Source organism: Acanthochromis polyacanthus, chromosome 12, assembly GCF_021347895.1.
Source record: "Acanthochromis polyacanthus isolate Apoly-LR-REF ecotype Palm Island chromosome 12, KAUST_Apoly_ChrSc, whole genome shotgun sequence".
NCBI classification, from domain to species: domain Eukaryota; kingdom Metazoa; phylum Chordata; class Actinopteri; family Pomacentridae; genus Acanthochromis; species Acanthochromis polyacanthus.
In genome coordinates this window covers 39,088,839-39,107,996 of record NC_067124.1, presented here as the reverse complement: position 1 = coordinate 39,107,996, position 19,158 = coordinate 39,088,839, and the positions used below count along the sequence as shown (strand labels likewise).

General features: G+C 43.3%; 1 protein-coding gene across 1 annotated transcript; it reads left to right on the top strand.

Moving 5' to 3' along the window:
- Window positions 1–237: 237 nt before the first annotated feature.
- iffo1b (intermediate filament family orphan 1b) lies at window positions 238–18,267 on the top strand. Its single transcript, XM_022214860.2, has 9 exons — window positions 238–1,659; window positions 7,891–7,951; window positions 10,571–10,666; window positions 10,908–11,048; window positions 11,116–11,300; window positions 11,725–11,851; window positions 12,752–12,844; window positions 13,877–14,007; window positions 15,245–18,267. Exons 1-9 carry the CDS (start codon window positions 740–742, stop codon window positions 15,336–15,338), a joined length of 1,848 nt encoding a protein of 615 aa, XP_022070552.1. The 5' UTR covers window positions 238–739; the 3' UTR covers window positions 15,339–18,267.
- The last annotated feature ends 891 nt before the right edge of the window (window positions 18,268–19,158 follow it).

Sequence of the window (19,158 nt, the reverse complement as noted above, 5' to 3'; positions counted from 1 at the left end):
GATTTTTAATCCTATACTAAGTCCGTGTCTGAAATAAGCAATAAAATCATTTCTTTGTGACTCTGACCAAAACAAGCATCTGCTGTGATTGTTGACTGATGTTAAACTGGAGGAAACTAAATCTGCAGAGGACATTGTTGAAATTCTGAGTTATATGAAATGTTCTGTTGGTTACTTCATCATTGATCTTATCCAGAGGGGTGGACACAATCACAGAAAGACCTCCTGCAGGAAACACAAACAGACTTAAACTCTCCATCAGAAACACAATCAGACTGGATTATTCTTTTAGATTTAAATCACCATAACAGCACCATTCGATCCTCGGTGTTTTATTAGTTTGTTGTGTTCTAGTCTTTGTTTATTTTCCATCAGGAGTCTGTCTGGGCAGCTCGTTGCGCCTCTGCTCGGGTCTTTACGGTACCAGCTGGTCCAACCCGCAGCTCCTCCTGCGGTTCTTCTGGTGCCAGAAGCTCAGTGACGCGGTGGTTCCGATTCTGTCTGATTCATTCTCAACTCTGCGGCTTTTCTCGCTTTATTTGCGTTCTTTTTTTGCAGAACATCCTCCCGGTTCCTCCTCCCCCACCTGCAGCGGCTAATCTCCGGGATCAGCCTCCACCGTCCGCCGCTGACCGGAGCTTTAGATCAGATTAGAGCCGTTATATAATCCGGTCTGAGGAGCTGGAGGTTCGGTTCGGTGTCTGACTTCTGCTGTAGAGAGACCAGTCCGTCCGGGTTCATGCCAGATCTGCAGCGCTTCAGTTTTCCGTACCAGATGAATCCTTTGTTGGGGGGCTCCAACCTCCAGCCGCCGCAGCAGATCCAGACTCACCCAGACTCCCCCTCCGGCCTCCTGCCCGACCCGGTGTTCGGAGCAGCGGACCCGGCTTCCTTCCTGCTGTCCGAGCAGCCGGGCTCCGGGCCGGACCAGACCGACTTCCCCGGACCTCCAGGCTTCCTCCATCTCCCCGGCCCCGGCAGCGGCTTCCCGCAGCGCGCCGCGCCGCACCCCCCCGCCGCCATGGCGCTGCGGAACGACCTGGGCTCCAACATCAGCGTCCTGAAGACCCTCAACCTGCGGTTCCGCTGCTTCCTGGCCAAAGTGCACGAACTGGAGCGCCGGAACAAGGTTCTGGAGAAGCAGCTGCAGCAGGCTCTGGAGGCCCAGCAGGCCGCTCCGGGGGGCGGCGACGGCGGTGGGACGCGCAGCCAGGAGGCCGCCGTGCAGACCGGGTTCGTGGGCACCATCCCGCTGCGGCCCGGTTCTCTCCCCTTTCACAACACCAACAACTCCGCCCGCAGGCCCACCTCCCTGTTCCCGTCCAGCACCTGCCTCCCCTCCTCTGAAGGCTCCGGTTCGGCCCAGACCTCCCAGCCCACCATCACTGTCAGCCAGGCCTCCCCCTGCCCGGACTCTCCCGGACCCAAACCGGTCTCCAGCGGCACCAACCCCCCGCCCCGTTTCCTCCCCGGAACCATCTGGTCCTACAGCCACAGCCGCAAGTTCGGGCCCGGATCGGAGCGTGTGACCAGCCCCGGGGTGTCCTGGGTCCATCCGGACGGGGTCGGGGTCCAGATCGACACCATCACCCCCGAGATCAGAGCTCTGTACAACGTCCTGGCCAAAGTGAAGAGGGAGAGGGACGAGTTCAAGAGGAGGTAGGAGCTCACCTGGAGGGGCAATTAGATGGGTGGGGGCAGGTAGATGGTAGCTAGAGGATACAATTAGATAGAGGGGTAGGTAGAGGCTGCAGGTACAGAGGGAGGCAATTTACAGTATTTGGCAGTTTGTTGGGGCATATACAATATTCTGGGGCAATTTACTGTGATAGGGTTGTTTCCTGGGGCAGATTTTGTGTTTGGGGACAGTTTGGGGGTAGTTTCCTGGGGCAGTTGTCCATATGGGAGCAATATCTTGGGGCAGTTGTCTGTATTAGGGCAGTTTGGTGGGGCAGATTTGCGTTCAGAGGCAACATTCTGGGGCAATTGTCCATACTGGGACAGTTTCCTGGAGCAGACTTGTGTTTGGGGGCAGTGTTCTGGGGTGGTTGTCCATCTTGGGGCAGTTTCTTGGGATAGTTTTCCATATTGTGCTAGTTTCTTGAGGCAGTTGTCCATATTGGGGCAGTTTCTTGGGGCATTTGTCCATGTTGGAGCAGTTGTCCATATTTGGACAGTTTTCTGGGTCAGATTTGTCTTGAGGAGCAGTGTTATGGGGCAGAGGTCCATATTGAGGCAGTTTCTTGGAGCAGTTATCCGTTCTGGGGCAGTTTCCTGGGGCATATTTTTGTTCTGGGGCAGTTAAGTTAGATTAGATTAAACCTTTATTGATCCTGCAGTGGGGATATTTACGGTGCAACAGCAGCAAATAGAAAATCAGCAGGAAATTGTCCATATTGGGGCAGTTTCTTAGGGCAGTTGTTCGTATTGGGGCAGTTGTGGGTGCATTGCTGCAGTGGTCTCCACAGCAGCTGACTCAGCTCTGAGCTCCGTCAGTCTGAACAGCTGAGAGACGAACGTGGAGCAGAGCGAAGGTCAGACGATCGGTGAGATCAGAGGAATCGATCGGAAACAATCTTCGTCTGAAGGAATCGATAACAAACAAGCAGGAGGCCGAAAGTCTCTGCAGCCAGAAAGAGTTCAGCTCAGTCATGAAAAACTGGAAAACAATCAGATTCCAACAACAAAACACCACTGTTAGAGCTGCAGTTGTAATAATAATAATAATAAAAGTTCCAGTGTGGATTATTTAGGAATGAGTCAATCAGCTGTTTGATTCTTTAATATCATAAAATGTTAAAAATGTGGATCAGAGCTTCCTTAAACGTCTTGTTTAGTCCAAAAATCTTCACTTTACTGTCACAGAGGAAAGAAACCAGAGAATATTTACAGTGAAGAAGCTGAAATCACAGAATTTAGACAGTTTTTTCTCAGTTAATTCCTCACTAAACTAATCGATTACTTGTTGAAGCTCCAGATGTTTAACTGAATTTCTAACTGCTGGTTGAACAAGCAAAGTTTTTAAAAGACACTGATGGACGTTTATTTCTCAGTTGTTGCCCCTGAAGCGGCCAAAATACAGATTTAACTGTAGCTTCTCTGGAAATGACGCTAAGATCACGTCACAGCACACCACTGGACCATTAGTCTGTTGATGCTTTTCTGGATAAATCGATCAGCTGTTTGGTTCTAAAAAGTCATAAAATGGTGAAAAATGTGGATCAGTTTCTTCAGATGTCTTGTTTAGTCTAAACATCTTCAGTTTACTGCCATAGAGGAAAGAAACCAGAAATTATTCACCTTTAAAAGGCTGAAATCACAGCGTGTTTAACTGAAAAATGTCATAAAATGAGTTAATCAAATGGAAAGAATTGTCAGATTATCAGCTTTCCAATGGTCCTTGAACTTGTCACAGACCACATTCTTACATCTAAGCTGAAAATATTTAATAAAAATCATTTTATTCTATATGTCTGGTTTGAGAATACAGGCTGAAATTAGATTATTTGTTTTGTTTATAAAATATCAGATAAATGTTGATCATCCTCAATCTAAAATCCACTGGAGGCGACCAAATCGGAGCTAAAAAGAGGAAAGAAACCAGAGAATATTCACATTCAGGAAGCTGGAATCATGGTGTTATGAACTGAAAAATGTAAAAAAACAGATTAATCAAACTAAAAGAACTGTCAGGCTGTCATCTTTCCGATGGTCCTTGAACTAATCATCGTCATCTTTGGCTGCAGCTCTACAATGAACCTTCATCAAACCAAACTCCATTCAAAAAGATTACGACGTAACGCCAAAACCAAGTAATTGGAACAACAAAAGTCTGAATAATTCATAAAGAGAATAATCAGAGCCTAAATTCTTGGAGGAACCGTGCAAACTGTGGTGGACGATGATTAAACGTCTGAATTCCTTCATGTTATGTCTGAGTGAGCGCTCATGCATTCATCGGTCTGAGCGGCACACTGAGCTCTTTGTGTCTCTTTGAGTCCAGACTTTCTGTCTCTGAAGAGCAGTAAAACTTCACATTTCCGTTCCTCTGCCTGTAACTGAAGGCGTCAGACTCTCAGGTGTCCGTTTACCTGAAGACCATCGACACGAAAGAGCCAGTTCCTCCAGATGAACCCGGCTCAGATTCACAGTGAGCACCTGATATCTTTTTTACATGAGGGCTGGGAACACAAAGGATGTTGGATGTTTTTCTGAAATATACCGATGTTTTCATCAGATGAGTCAAATAACTCTGGAAAGAATGAATCATTCTTCGTCTGCACAGAAAATCTGAACAAATCAGAGTTTCTCTTACGTTGCTGTTCGTGTGAATACAGAGTCGACATCTTTTAACGAAAGTTTTTTTTTTTTTTTTTTTTAAAGATAATGTTTGTAAAATGATCCAACGAGACACTCGATCCTGTCAGCACACTGGTAATGTTTGCTGAAACAGGAGTCATTTATTTTTGGACATCTGATTCCTCCTCAGAGCCCAAAAAATACATAAAACACAATTTTATGTGTTTTTAATTTTTTTACAGTAAGAAACAAATAATGAGCAAACTTTAATATCATTGGAACCTAGTGAATGTAACTGATAAATATACTAAAAAATGCAGAATATTCAGCAGAAAACCTGAATAACTGTTTCTAAAGAATGACTGAGCCTAGAATGAATGGAAGCTCTGAAATACTGTTACCTGATAGAGAGGATGGATGGATGTTGGATGGATGATGGATGGATGATGAATGGATGGATGGTGGATGCATGGATGATGGATGGATGTTGGATAGATGATGGATGGATGGATGGATGGTGGATGAATGGATGGATGTTGGCTGGATGGTGAATGGATTTTGGATGGATGATGGATGGGTGGTGGATGGATGGTGGGTGGATGGATGGATAATGATGATGGACGGATGGATGGATGTTGGATGGATGGATGAAGGATGGATCGATGGAGGATGGATAGATGGATGCTGGACGGATGGATGGATGGATGGATGGATGGATGGATGGATGGATGTTGATGGATGATGGATGGATGGATGTTGATGGATGATGGATGGATGGATGTTGGATGGATGATGGATGTCATTGTGTAGCTGGGAGCATCTAGAGAGGAAATGGAAATCATTTTTAAAAAGCTGAAAAACTTCAACTGGAACCTTTATGAGTTCTGGTGTAACAGTTTAGATCTGACAGATCATTATGTCTGCAGCTGACATGTTCTTAAGCGCTGATTATCTTCCACGACTCAATCTTTATTTCCACAGTTTGTGTTTTCCGGCTCATGTTCAGCTGCAGCTCAACAAACTGTTTAATAAAGTTACCGATAAAAACTCCAAAGAGCCTCAGATCAGAGTAAATGAACTTCTATCACAATCTCTTCATAGGAAATGGAAACCTGAACAGTTTTCTGTCTGTATCCAGCAGGAGATTAGGTTGCAGCCTGATGTATTATTTAGAACATTAATTTCATTCATGCAGTGCTAGTTTTCAGATCGGCTTGGCGGTTAGCACTGCTGCCTCACAGCTAGAAGATCCCAGTTTGTGTCCCCTCCTTCCCAGGATCTTTCTGCATGGAATTTCCATGTTTTCCTTCTGTGGGTTTTCTCCGGCTGCCTCCCCTCTGAGGTTAACTGATGATTCTAAACTGTCTGTAGGTGTGAATCTAAGTGTAATTGTTTGTCTGTATGTGTAGCCCTGTGATAGACTGTTACCTGTCCAGGTGAACCTTCACCCTCAGTCAGCTGGATAGACTCCAACCAACCAATGAGGATAAGCGGTGGATGATGGATGGATGGATGGATGATGGATGGATGATGGATGGATGAATGATTGATGGATGGAAGGATGGAGGATGAATGATGGATGGATGAATGATGGAGGATGGATGGATGATGGATGGATGGAGGATGGATGAATGATGGATGGAGGATGGATGGATGATGGATGGATGATGGATGAAGGATGGATGGATGGATGATGGATGGATGGATGGTGGATGGATGATGGATGGATGATGGATGGATGGATGATGGATGGATGATGGATGGATGATGGATGGATAGTTTTCAGATCTTTAACAGAATTAATACACCCACAGATTGCTGGCTGCTGTTTTTGCTGCAGTTTAAATCTTTTCTTCAAGGACACCTTCAGCTTCTCCTTCAGCTTCAGTTTCTCCTGTAAACACTCTCAGTCCTCCCCTCTCCTCCCCCTCCTCCCCCTTCTCCCCTCTATATCTGCATTGCAGCATGCGCTGCAGCTGCGGCTGCTGCAGGTCGTCCTGCAGAACTCGACTCCTCTCTTCTTTCTGTTTGACAGGCATCTCCTTTCATGACTCACTCTTTTAGTTTCCCTGCAGGTCTGAACGTTTCTGCAGCGTTAATCTGTCGGATTTAACCTGAGCGTGACATCACTGCATGACATCACACAGGCTTTATATGAAGTAAACCATCACATTAAGTCACTCTGATCACTTAGCTGCTGCTCCATGTCTGTTTGACTATAAACTGAAGTTATTCTCTATCATCAGGCAGAATTAAACATCGCTGCTGCTCTCATAAAACAGAAATCGGGTGAACGACAGCTGAGATAAATCCTGGTTTTACAGGACGATTGTGAGTTTTTTTTACAGAGACTAACGTGAAATATCCGTGTAACTCAGTCACAAACAACAAATAAAAGCATCTACGTGAAGATTTTCAGTTCATCAGTGTATTTCTGATTAAAATAACATGTTTTTGTGGTTAATTCACCAGCAGTCGTCCTCAGTGTGACTCTAATTTATCAAACTCGGCCAATTCTGCTTGAGCAATAATCATGAAGTCAGTTTCTGCTTTTCAGTGAATCCTGGACAGTAAAGTCAGTAGAGATGCAACAATTCACCGAGCAATCGATTAGCTATTAAATCAGTTTGATTCATTTTTAATACAAACAGTCTAAATTCTGTGATTTCAGCTTCTTAAATGTGAATATTTTCTGGTTTGTTTCCTCTGTGACAGTAAACTGAAGATGTTTGGACTCAACAAGACATTTGAGGAAACTCTGATCCACATTTTCTGACATTTTAGGGACCAAACGACTGATTGATTCATGCAGAAAATGAGCAACAGTCGAAATAATCTCTACAATGAACCTTCATCAGACCAAACTCCATTCAAAAAAGTTATGACTTAACGCCAAGCTGAGAGCGTTATGAAGGAATCCTGATTTTTAGCTCCGATTTGGTCGCCTCTGGTGGATTTTAAATTCAGGATGATCAACATTTTTCCGACATTTTATAGACAAAACAAATATTATATTTTCAACCTGTATTTTTAAACGAGACATAAAAAATGAAGTGATTTTGGTGGAATATTTTAGCTTAGATGTAAGAATGTAGTCTGTGATTAGTTCAAGGACCATCGGAAAGCTGACAATCTGACAATTCTTTCTGTTCCATTAATCTGTTTTCTTATATTTTTCAGTTCAGAACATCATGATTTCATCTTCTTAATATTTTCTGACTTCTTTCCTGTTTTGAAAGGATCTTTGAACTCTGATCTACATTTTATGACTTTTTAGAACCAAACTGCTGATTGACTCATGCAGGAAACAATGAACAGACTAATGGTTCAGTGGTTGTTCATTCTGTGACGTGATTTTAGTGTGAATTCCAGAGAAACTACGATTAAATCTGAAAGCGTTCTTTAGTTGCAGCTCCAACTTTGAGCCGTAAAGAGTCCGATTGTTTCCAGTAAAATCACAGACTTTCCTTTTGAACCTTCTCATCTTTGCTCTCGCTGGATTTCTAACCTTTTGTTTAGATGAAACCTGAGCATCAGTCTGTTTATGAATGAACCTGTTTGTTCTTTTTCTATGTTAACTGTGTCTGTCAGGTGGGAAGAAGAATATACGATGAGGATGGACCTGCAGCAGAAGATCACAGACCTGCAGGAGGTAAATAGAAACACTGCCTGCAGTTCACCTGAAAACAGTCCAATGGAGAATCTGATGCTCTTCTCATTCTGCTTCATAACTGGACTCATTTAGCCGTTTGAATTTCCTGTTGGTTTTGGGCTCTGAGGGTTACGGTGGAGGTGAGGTTGAGTCTCTAGGAAGTGAAGTGATGGAAACGTGACTGCAGTGTGTTGGTGTGAGGCCGCAGTGATGGTTGTTTGAGTCTCTGCTGTGGGTCTGTTGACTTTAAATGTTAGTGAGTTTACTGCAGATTAGTGTCAGTTTCCTTGCTGCTGCCTGGTTCTCATGACATCCTGGCTCCCTTCTTCTGATTGGTTCCTTCAACATCTGGCCGTCAGTTTGACTGGTTCTCGTCTAAAGAAGGAAAAATGATCAAAGTCCAAATTTTCTCATGTATCTTCATCCTCCAGCAACACGCTGCCATATTTGGACTTCCTACAGTTGTGTTTTTGTGCACTCAAGGGTTGGTTTCCTGTTAGCATCTGTGTGTGTGTGTGCACATGCACATGCACCATTGCCAGGAATCAGCGTGTGTCCTGTTCAGCAGAACATCAGCTGCAGAGAACGAACAGAAAAACACCACAAGAGACAAGCATGGTGTAGAGATGGTACGAACGATGAACAGACGACACATGTCCACGGCAGCGTTACCATGACGACACATGTCCACGGCAGCATTACCATGACGACACATGTCCACGGCAGCGTTACCATGACGACACACGTCCACGGCAACGTTACCATGACGACACACGTCCACGGCAGCGTTACCATGACGACACATGTCCACGGCAGCATTACCATGACGACACATGTCCACGACAACGTTACCATGACGACACACGTCCACGGCAACGTTACCATGACGACACATGTCCACGGCAGCGTTACCATGACGACACATGTCCACGGCAGCGTTACCATGACGACACATGTCCACGACAACGTTACCATGACGACACATGTCCACAACAACGTTACCATAACGACACATGTCCACGGCAGCATTACCATGACGACACATGTCCACGACAACGTTACCATGATGACACATGTCCACGACAACGTTACCATGACGACACATGTCCACGGCTGCCTTAACATGACGACACACATCCACGACAGCGTTACCATGACGACACATGTCCACGACAACGTTACCATGATGACACATGTCCACGACAACGTTACCATGACGACACATGTCCACGGCTGCCTTAACATGATGACACACATCCACGACAGCATTACCATGACGACACACGTCCACGGCAACGTTACCATGACGACACATGTCCACGACAACGTTACCATGACGACACATGTCCACGGCAGCGTTACCATGACGACACATGTCCACGGCAGCATTACCATGACGACACATGTCCACGACAACGTTACCATGACGACACATGTCCACGACAACGTTACCATGACGACACATGTCCACGGCAGCATTACCATGACGACACACATCCACGACAACGTTACCATGATGACACATGTCCACGACAACGTTACCATGACGACACATGTCCACGGCTGCCTTAACATGATGACACACATCCACGACAGCGTTACCATGATGACACATGTCCACGGCAGCATTACCATGACGACACATGTCCACGACAACGTTACCATGACGACACATGTCCACGGCAGCATTACCATGACGACACATGTCCACGACAACGTTACCATGACGACACATGTCCACGACAACGTTACCATGACGACACATGTCCACGGCAGCATTACCATGACGACACATGTCCACGACAACGTTACCATGACGACACATGTCCACGGCAGCATTACCATGACGACACATGTCCACAACAACGTTACCATGACGACACATGTCCACGACAACGTTACCATGACGACACATGTCCACGGCTGCCTTAACATGATGACACACGTCCACGACAGCGTTACCATGACGACACATGTCCACGGCAGCATTACCATGACGACACATGTCCACGACAACGTTACCATGACGACACGTCCACGGCTGCCTTAACATGATGACACACATCCACGACAGCGTTACCATGACGACACATGTCCACGGCAACGTTACATGACGACACACATCCACGGCTGCCTTAACATGACGACACGTGTCCACAAAGTGTTACCATGACGACACATCTCACACCTGCAGATTGTTCATTCAGGATCACAATAGTTTTTTTGCAGATAAACTTTCTTTTTAATTGTAGTTCAGGACAGACAGAGCTGTGGGTGGGTTTCTCTGTGTGTTTCTGTTGTGTTAACATGGGTTTCTGTTGTGTTAACCAGGGATGTGATTTTTCCACGAATTCGCGGAATTCCGCTTTTTTTCAGGGATGGGAATTTACCGCCGATTTCATTTCAAGTTTGAACACTTTATTGTCGCTGATACTCCCGCGCGATGGTAACGACGTTAACGATAGCTTGTTAACGACGATTGTAAACGGCCCAGCGATTGGAAGTCGCTGCGCTGCCGCCGCTGTGTTAATGTGTGTGTCTGTTGTGTTTCTGTGTGTGTTTCTGTTGTGTTAACGTGTATTTCTGTTGTGTTAATTTGTGTATTTTTGTTGTGTTCAGGACCTCCAGGAGAGCGAGGGCTGTCAGGATGAACTGGCTCTCAGAGTCCAGCAGTTGAAGGCTGAGCTGGTTCTGTTCAAGGGCCTCATGAGCAACGTGAGTTCTAAAGTTCTGAATCATTTCTGTTCTGTCGATCCGTTACCTTGACAACACTTCTCCATGAATGTTCCTCACAGCTTAATTCGGATACAAACTCAAACTTTTACTGCATGACTTTGGAAGGACCACTGACTCCATCAAGTTTGGTTTGGTTCTGATGGATCCCTGGGTTCTGTCTCAGGTTCTGTATCTGACCGATTCCTGGTCTTTAAACTCGTGTTTCTGTTTGTGCGTCCAGAACTTGTCAGAACTGGACAGTAAGATCCAGGAGAAGGCCATGAAGGTGGACATGGACATCTGCAGGAGGATCGACATCACGGCTCGGCTGTGTGACGTGGCCCAGCAGAGGAACTGCGAGGACGTGATCCAGATGTACCAGGTACCAGCTGCTCCTGGTTCTGGTTCTGGTTTAGCGGCGTTGTTCTGACTCCTCTGGTCTCCTGCAGGTTCCCAACAACCAGCCGACCCTGAACTGCCGACGGAAACAGACGCCGCTGTCCTTCAACGGCAGCGAGTGCGAAGACACCGTCAGCACCTCGGAGAGCGACGGTGGGTTGGCCAGAGATGAGGAGCACGGGGGCTCGTCGGCCAATCAGATCAACGAGGAGATGCAGAGGATGTTAAACCAGCTGTGAGTGGACCAGACGGGGCATGTGATGAGACGTCATCTTCATCATCATCATCATCTTTATCTTGATCCTGAATTTTACTGATTAATGTTCACTGTGTGCTTCTGTGTGTGTGTCTTTTTGTGTATTTGTGTTTGTGTGTCTGTCTGTGTTTCTGTGTGTGTGTGTTTGTGTGTACATTTGTGTGCGTATTTGATTTTTGTGTCTCTTTGTATTTGTGTGTCTGTGATAATGTTATTGTGTCTTTGTGTGTTTGTATGTTTTTTTTCCTTGTTATCTCTGTGTGTGTGTGTCTCTGTATATGTGTATATTTCTCTGTGTGTGTGTGTGTGTGTGTGTGTGTGTGTGTGTGTGTGTGTGTGTGTGTGTGTGTGTGTGTGTGTGTGTGTGTGTGTGTGTGTCTTTGTGTGTCTTTGTGTGTTTCAGGCGTGAGTGTGAGTTCGAGGATGACTGCGACAGTCTGGCCTGGGAGGAGACCGAAGAGACGCTGCTGCTTTGGGAGGATTTCCCAGGATGCACTCTGCCTCCAGACCCCACCCACCCACCTGGAGAGGTAACCTGACACACCTGTTCACCTGCTCATTAAACATCCAATCAGCCAATCACACGGCAGCAGCTCATTTATACTAGTAGACGTGGTGAAGAGAAGCTGCTGAAGTTCAAACTGAGTCTCAGAATGAAGAAGAAACGTGGTTTAAGTCAGTTTAGTGTTAGATGCTGGTTAGATGGTTCTGCTGCTGGTGGTCACAGTTTGGTGTCAACAGCATGAATCGTGGATCTGTCCTGGTTCTGAACCATCTTCTGCAGGAGAACCTCCTCATTACGAAGCTCAGATCATCTCAAACTGGATTCTTGATCATAATGAGTTCTCTGGACTCCAATGACCTCCATCCAGCAGAACCTTTGGGTTGTGGTTCAGCAGAATATTCTCATCATGCAGTAACTGTTGGATGTTCTCACATCGATATGGACCAAAACCTCTGAGGAACGTTTCCAGCCACAAAGAATTAAAGCAGTTCTGAAGACAAATGATGATCCAACTCAGCACTCTCTAGAATCTGTTGTCTTTATTTTACTCTTTGGAGCTTTGAAAACCCACAAAGTTCAGCCTCAGATTATTTAAACATCTTAGACCTTCACTTGAACCTCGAGGAGCTCAGTTCTGTTCCTGTTTTCATCCTGACTCTCATCAGCTCTGCAGGTTTTATCAGTTCAGACTCCAGGAAGCTTTCAGAGTGGAGCAGCTGGACGGCGTTTGGGTCGATGGATCCTCAGACTGCTGACCTTCAGAACATCACATCTGTCTGTTCGCTGCTCTGTTTGTTTCCTACAAATTCATGTTGCTGTTTGTTTTTCTGAGCGCTGCTGATTCAGCCGCTGGAATCTGAGCCGAGTGTTTGTGAGGATCGTGTGGCTGAAGTTGTGTTTCCGTCTTCTTCTTGTGTGTCTGCAGCAGGACGACTGTCTGGAAAAGGTGATTAATGACACCGAGTGTCTGTTCAAGTCCAGAGAGAAGGAATACCAGGAGACCATCGACCAGATCGAGGTCAGACTCTCTGCAGCACCTTTAACACCCGCTTCATGTTCAGTTTGTTTTTACCACTGTTCAAAAGTTTAGGGTCACTCAGAAATGTCCTTACGTTTGAAAGAAAAGCATTTTTTCAATGAAGATAACATTAAATGAATGATGAATACAGTCTAGACATTGTTAATGTGGTAAATGACTATTGTAGCTGGAAACGGATGATTTTTAATGGAATATATAGAGCAACTTTAGCAAATAATATCAACTTTAGCTAATATAGAGCAACTTTAGCTAATATAGAGCGACTTTAGCTAATATAGAGCGACTTTAGCTAATATAGAGCAACTTTAGCTAATATACAGCGACTTTAACTAATATGGAGTAACTTTGGCTAATATAGAGCGACTTTGGCTAATATAGAGCGACTTAAGCTAATATAGAGCAACTTAAGCTAATATAGAGCAACTTAAGCTAATATAGAGCGACTTTAACTAATATAGAGTGACTTTAGCTAACATGGAGCAACTTTAGCTAATACAGAGCAACTTTAGCTAATACAGAGCAACTTTAGCTAATACAGAGCGACTTTAGCTAATATAGAGCGACTTTAGCTAATACAGAGCGACTTTAGCTAATATAGAGCGACTTTAACTAATACGGAGGAACTTTAGCTAATATAGAGCGACTTTAGCTAATACAGAGCGACTGTAGCTAATACAGAGCGACTTTAGCTAATACAGAGCGACTTTAGCTAATACAGAGCGACTTTAGCTAATACAGAGCGACTGTAGCTAATACAGAGCGACTTTGGCTAATATAGAGTGACTTCAGCTAATATCGAGTAACTTTAACTGTTATAGAGCAACTTTAATTCATTTAGTGCAGCTTTTAAGTACTCTTGTCTTTTCCTTTAATGTTTCATCTGTGAACAAATTCTTCTGGTTTCAACTTGAAACAGTTTAATAAAGTTCTGTAAAACTAAGCTGCAGACCACAGATAAACTGCGTGACTGCATGGATTTAAACATCTGGACTGTATTTTCTGTGACCTCAGCTGGAGCTGGCCACGGCGAAGAGCGACATGAACCGTCACCTGCACGAGTACATGGAGATGTGCTCGATGAAACGAGGTCTGGACGTTCAGATGGAGACCTGCAGGAGGCTCATCACTCAGAGCGGCGACAGGTGAACGCTGGCAGCTTTAATAAACCCTCAGCTGTGAGGACTGATGTCTAAATGTTCTGTGAAGCCCAGGAAGGCTTACATTTATTCAGTGAAACATTATTCTTGTTGAATTCTGTATGTTTTAGCAAGTCCAGCTGACCTGCAGGACAGATTAGGGTTATTTCAGAACTGGAGGACATTTTTCATCCCTCCCATCAAATTTCAAATAATCCAAACACTAAAACATGCAGTTGTGTAAATGTTCTTGTCCTGAGACCAAATCTAAAAACACTAGGAGAAAAGAACGTTTGAAAATGTTTTAAAAATACAAAAATAAGTCTGGAGTTCTCCCTAAAATGACATTTTTCTCTTGTCCCACCCCCCAATGACCAAACTGAATCTCTAATAAACAGTTAAAATGAAATTTAAATCTCCTTTTTTTGTTTTATTTTTTTTCATTGTCTCTTGTAATTGTGGGAGCATTTTTTAATCAACACAATATTTTAAATAATAATTAATATGGATGGAACATGTGTCCCACAACAACCCTGTTGATGACATTTTCGTCTTTTGTATTTCATTTTTTTTGTTTTATGACTCGTTTTTGTCATTTTGAGTCTCTTTTCTGTCATTGTCTTGTTTCTCTTGTTTCTTTTGTCATTTTGTGTATTTTTTTGTCTTGATTTTGTCATTTGTGTCTAGTTTTTGGCATTTCGTGTCTCATTTGTGTAATTTTCTGTCTTGTTTTTGTCGTTTTATGTCTCCTTTTTGTCATTTACATCATCAAACATTTTTCCTAAAGAATGGGTAGAGCAAAGCTATGTCCTCTCTTCTATTTTCCATCTTTTCATCCATTTTCATCTTGATTGAACGTCTCTCTCTACCTCATATTATCAGGATCAGACTCATTCTTTGGACTGTTTTCCATCAGTCAGTTTGTCCTCTTGGTCAGCAGTAACAGCTAGCTAAATATCTAGCTTCTACTGCTGAGAAAAAGATCACATTAGCATGGATTAGAGTAGGGTTAGCAACAACACAGAAACATGGACTAAAAATGCTACCATTGATGTGGAAGCTGAGCCAATCCAGCCTTTGATACTTTACCTATTACTGATCAATATGGAGCAGAAAACTATAAAGAGGTTTATTTTTTAAGCATTTTGAGCCCAAATGACTCCCAATGCTTTACTCTTTGCAGAAAACGGAACAGCTGTTGTTAAAACCTGCAGACTAACTTCTGTTCTTCTGTTTCTCTCAGTAACTCTGCAGCACCTGCAGCTTGTGACGACGGCGACCAGAAAGAAAGCGATAAATCTTCGTCGTCTCCACCCTCGTCTTCCTCCAGATCTTGACACCTGGCCGTGGTCACGTGACCGCGGCGGCGTGCAGCTGCAGTACCACACGATGCAATACACACCCCGTAACTATGGCAACACCACGTTTACATCTATTTATTTAGTCATTTATCGATGGAGCAACAGTGAATCTTGTGATAAACGGAGATTTTTAGGAGATTTAGTTTGTCAGGAGAGTTTAGTCTGACTTATTCACTCCACACACCATAATAATAAAAATCATACAAAAAAATAAATGATCTTCAGATATTCTGCTGTCAGAGTCACTCCTCACACATTTCAGGTCCTTCCACCAGTCAACACAAAGCAGAGATCAGATGATGGTCGTCTGGAGTTAAAGTGATGAAAATGAGCTTCAGCAGTGGATCTGATTCAACCCTCGTGTTGTCTGAGGCTCAGAAACGATCCGGCCGCTACGTTTAAAGCAGAAAAAAAAACCCTAAATGACCTTTTTTCAGCTTGAAATTCAGGGAGTTTTCCTGAAGTGACTCCACCGTTAGCAAAAGTAAAACATTCTCTACTGCATGAGTCCACTTTTAGTTTTTAGATCTGATCTTTTTCAGACATCCAGGAGATAAAACGGTAAAACAAACGCACACACACACCTGCGTACTGGCCTAAATAAGATCATTACAGTTTAATATGTTCCTCATATTTCTGTTTTGCATCTGTTTTTGGATTTTATTCTTATTATTGATGAGAGAAGAGCAGTATTTTGTAGTTGAATTCCATTGTACAGCATACAGAACACGACTGGCGTTTCCCTTAAAAAATGCATTTACAGCTACTTTCTGCAAGTTTCTGGTACTTTCTTAAGATATACAAGCACTATCTTTAACCCTAACCTTTAGCAGCAATAATAGTGATGACAGACCTCTACTTTAGTCAAGAAAACCGTTAAAACGAGTGCTGTCCACTGATTAAATACAGTCTTTATACGCTCTAAAGAGGGAAAAACCCAGACGTTCAAAAAGTGCGTGATGCCTGTCAGGTTGTTTCTTCGTGTAAAATAGATTTTGGGTTGAAAATTCAATGAAGCTGCTTTATTTTGAAGGCCCAGTGGGTCGTTTTTGACCCTCAGGGTGTTAAGACAACACGAGGGTTAAACATGATGAATCTTGTCAGGATTCAGCATTTTACTGCCTCAAAGCTGCAGCATCGCTTTGCTTTCCATCTGCAGGACGAACAATTCAATCATCAAACCTTCAGTCAGAAATAAATCCAAACATTTGGGCTTAAAGGGACGGAAAAAGCACTAGAACAGTATTTCTATCTGAGTCTTAGTGTGGAAATAAAACACCTCCGGCACGTTAACGTCTTATTTGAGGGTGTGAAAGGGTTATTTTGTGCGATGATGTGCTACAAACTAAAAATGTCTTCTGATAACACACGGCGTGACTCGGTGCGTTATTAACTGTCTTCCTGCTCGTCTTATATTGAAACTACTGAAAAAAAAGAAGGTTTCTGGTCTCCTTCCAGTGAATTAAAAGCTGTGAATTCCCTCCGTCAGACATAAATTTACCTTCAGTCTGATAAAATTGCTCACATTTCCAGTGCAATCGCAGCAGATTTTAATATTTACGAAGAGAAGAATCCAGCGTAGAAGAGGCACTTGTATCCATTTATCTGTAGAAAACGCGAAATAGCTTGATGGACGTTTTTTGGGGAACATCTGCAGGAAACAGCTGAGGATCAGACGAGGTTAGTTTTCAGGTTTAAGTTTGGAGTTAAAGCTGCAGGAAAAGACGAAGTCCTGAGAGTCTGCAGAAGCTGTTGATGATAGTTTAGAGACTCTGCATGAGTGAGCAGAATGGGCGACGAAGAATTTAGCCGTCGAGTGCCAAAACAAAGCAAAAAGACTGAATCTAGCTGCCGAAGCTCTTCCTCTTGGTGCTTAATGTATATAATAAACCTATTTTTGAGCCTGTTAGAAAGAAGCAAAGTGTAGAATACGAAGCAATCAGCACTGTTGTTTCTGTAGCGAGCGAACAGAATGTGCTGGAGATAGACTCTTTATGTCTTTTGTGATGCATTTGACGCATACCTCATTTTATGTCTGTGTTTCTGGACACGTTAAACCACAAACTGCTGCAGGAAACTCTGCAGGGTTTCGTCTCCGTTTCTAAATGTAGTTTCTGCCGTCACGTTTTTTCTCGTTCCAGTAAAATAAGGAGGATTTGAAGCATGTCGGACTCTGACGGAGACGTTAAAACACCGTTTGCTTTAGTTTTCTGTTCGCTCCACACACTGAGTGAGTCTATGTATGCATGTGTCAGTGTGTGAGATTCTGGGTGTTTTGTCTGTACGGTGTTTTTAAAAAGGCTTTAACTGGCGCAGACACACAACACAGAACAATGAGATTCTGTCTGACTTCAATCGGTGACATTTGAGCCAAAACTGATAAATCAGAAGATGATGGAGGGTTTTTTTTTTCCATTGGTACTTTTCTTTCTGAATGTTGTGGCGGGCCGAGTAAAGTCAGTTTAAAAATACCTCCCAACTACTGAAATGCAAATGCTTTAGCGAAATGACTCCGATGGCTTTGACTTTATCTGTGTAAAGGAAATATAGCTTTGAATATATACTTGTGTTTAAAGACTGCAGAAGAAGACTGACCTCGGTCACACACCTGAAAAGAAAATCGCAAAAGCTTTGAATTAACACAACGACCCGACGCTCTATTTAGCTTCTTAAAGGAAATTATGGCATTTAAGAACCCAAAAAAAGTAATTTTTTGGTCTTTCTAGAGGAGAAAGAATGAAAATTTTGACTTTTTGTCACATGAATTAGTCGTTTTGCTGGTTGTTGATCCAGATGTGTGCCGCTGCAGCTTTGAACATGAAGATAAGTGGCTGAACAGCTTCACTGCAGAGCTTCAGTGTGTGACGAGAGAGAAGAATGAATAAAAGATGCAACTGAGAAACAACGATGAGCCTCGTGATTTTGTTCACCTTCGAGTTAATCAACCCGTTCATGCAAACTTTTGGAGTTCTTTTACTTGTAATGTTTTCTTCTGTTTATCAGCAGGTCTGGATACCATTAGAGACACTAAATAAATTGAGTTATTCCTCGATAGAATAGCAGAATATTTTCACTGATGAATCATCAAAAGACTAACTTTTTATGAAGATACTGAAAATTCAGAAACTCAAGAACCAAACTGAGTCCAGCTGTGATTTCTATTCAGTCTAACCAAAGAACATGGTTCTAAAATGAGCTCAAAGCAGCAGAACTTCCTCAGTTCTGGACCTATGGACTGTATCTATGTCTGCATCATGGAAAAGAACATGGAAAAAACTGAAAAGAGCAAAACGGGATGTCCAAAATGAGTCCAAAACCAGTGAAAAAAATATTGAGAATGACTCAAAATTGTTTTGCAATAACTTAAACTTAATCAAAAATAACTCAAAACTTGTCCAACGTAAATTAGAAAATATCAAGAATGACTCAAAATGTATTCAAAACGACACAAAATTTGTCAGAAGGAACTAAAAATGTGTCCCAAATGACTAAAATTTGTCCAAAGTTACTAAAAATCATCCAAAATTACTCAAAGTATCAAAAAATCCGTCTAAAAGCAGCAAAACTTCCTCAGCTCTGGAGCTATAGACCATGTCTATGTCTGCATCATGGCTCCACACGGAAAAGAACTGAACAGAGGAAGAGAAAAATCTGACTGAGACTCGACAAAGATGGAAAAAGATCCAAGAAGATCAGTGAGCAACTAAAAACCAGTGAAGCACAGAGTCAGCAGGAATCAGGAGGTCTAGAAGGAGTCATAGTTCCACTAATCAGGAGGTGTAGAAGGAGTCATAGT

Coding starts and splice junctions, on each gene's coding strand:
- iffo1b (XM_022214860.2), top strand. CDS start 740: ATGCCAGATCTGCAGCGCTTCAGTTTTCCGTACCAGATGAATCCTTTG. Junction 11,049..11,115: donor ACGTGATCCAGATGTACCAG/GTACCAGCTGCT, acceptor GGTCTCCTGCAG/GTTCCCAACAACCAGCCGAC. Junction 14,008..15,244: donor ATCACTCAGAGCGGCGACAG/GTGAACGCTGGC, acceptor TGTTTCTCTCAG/TAACTCTGCAGCACCTGCAG.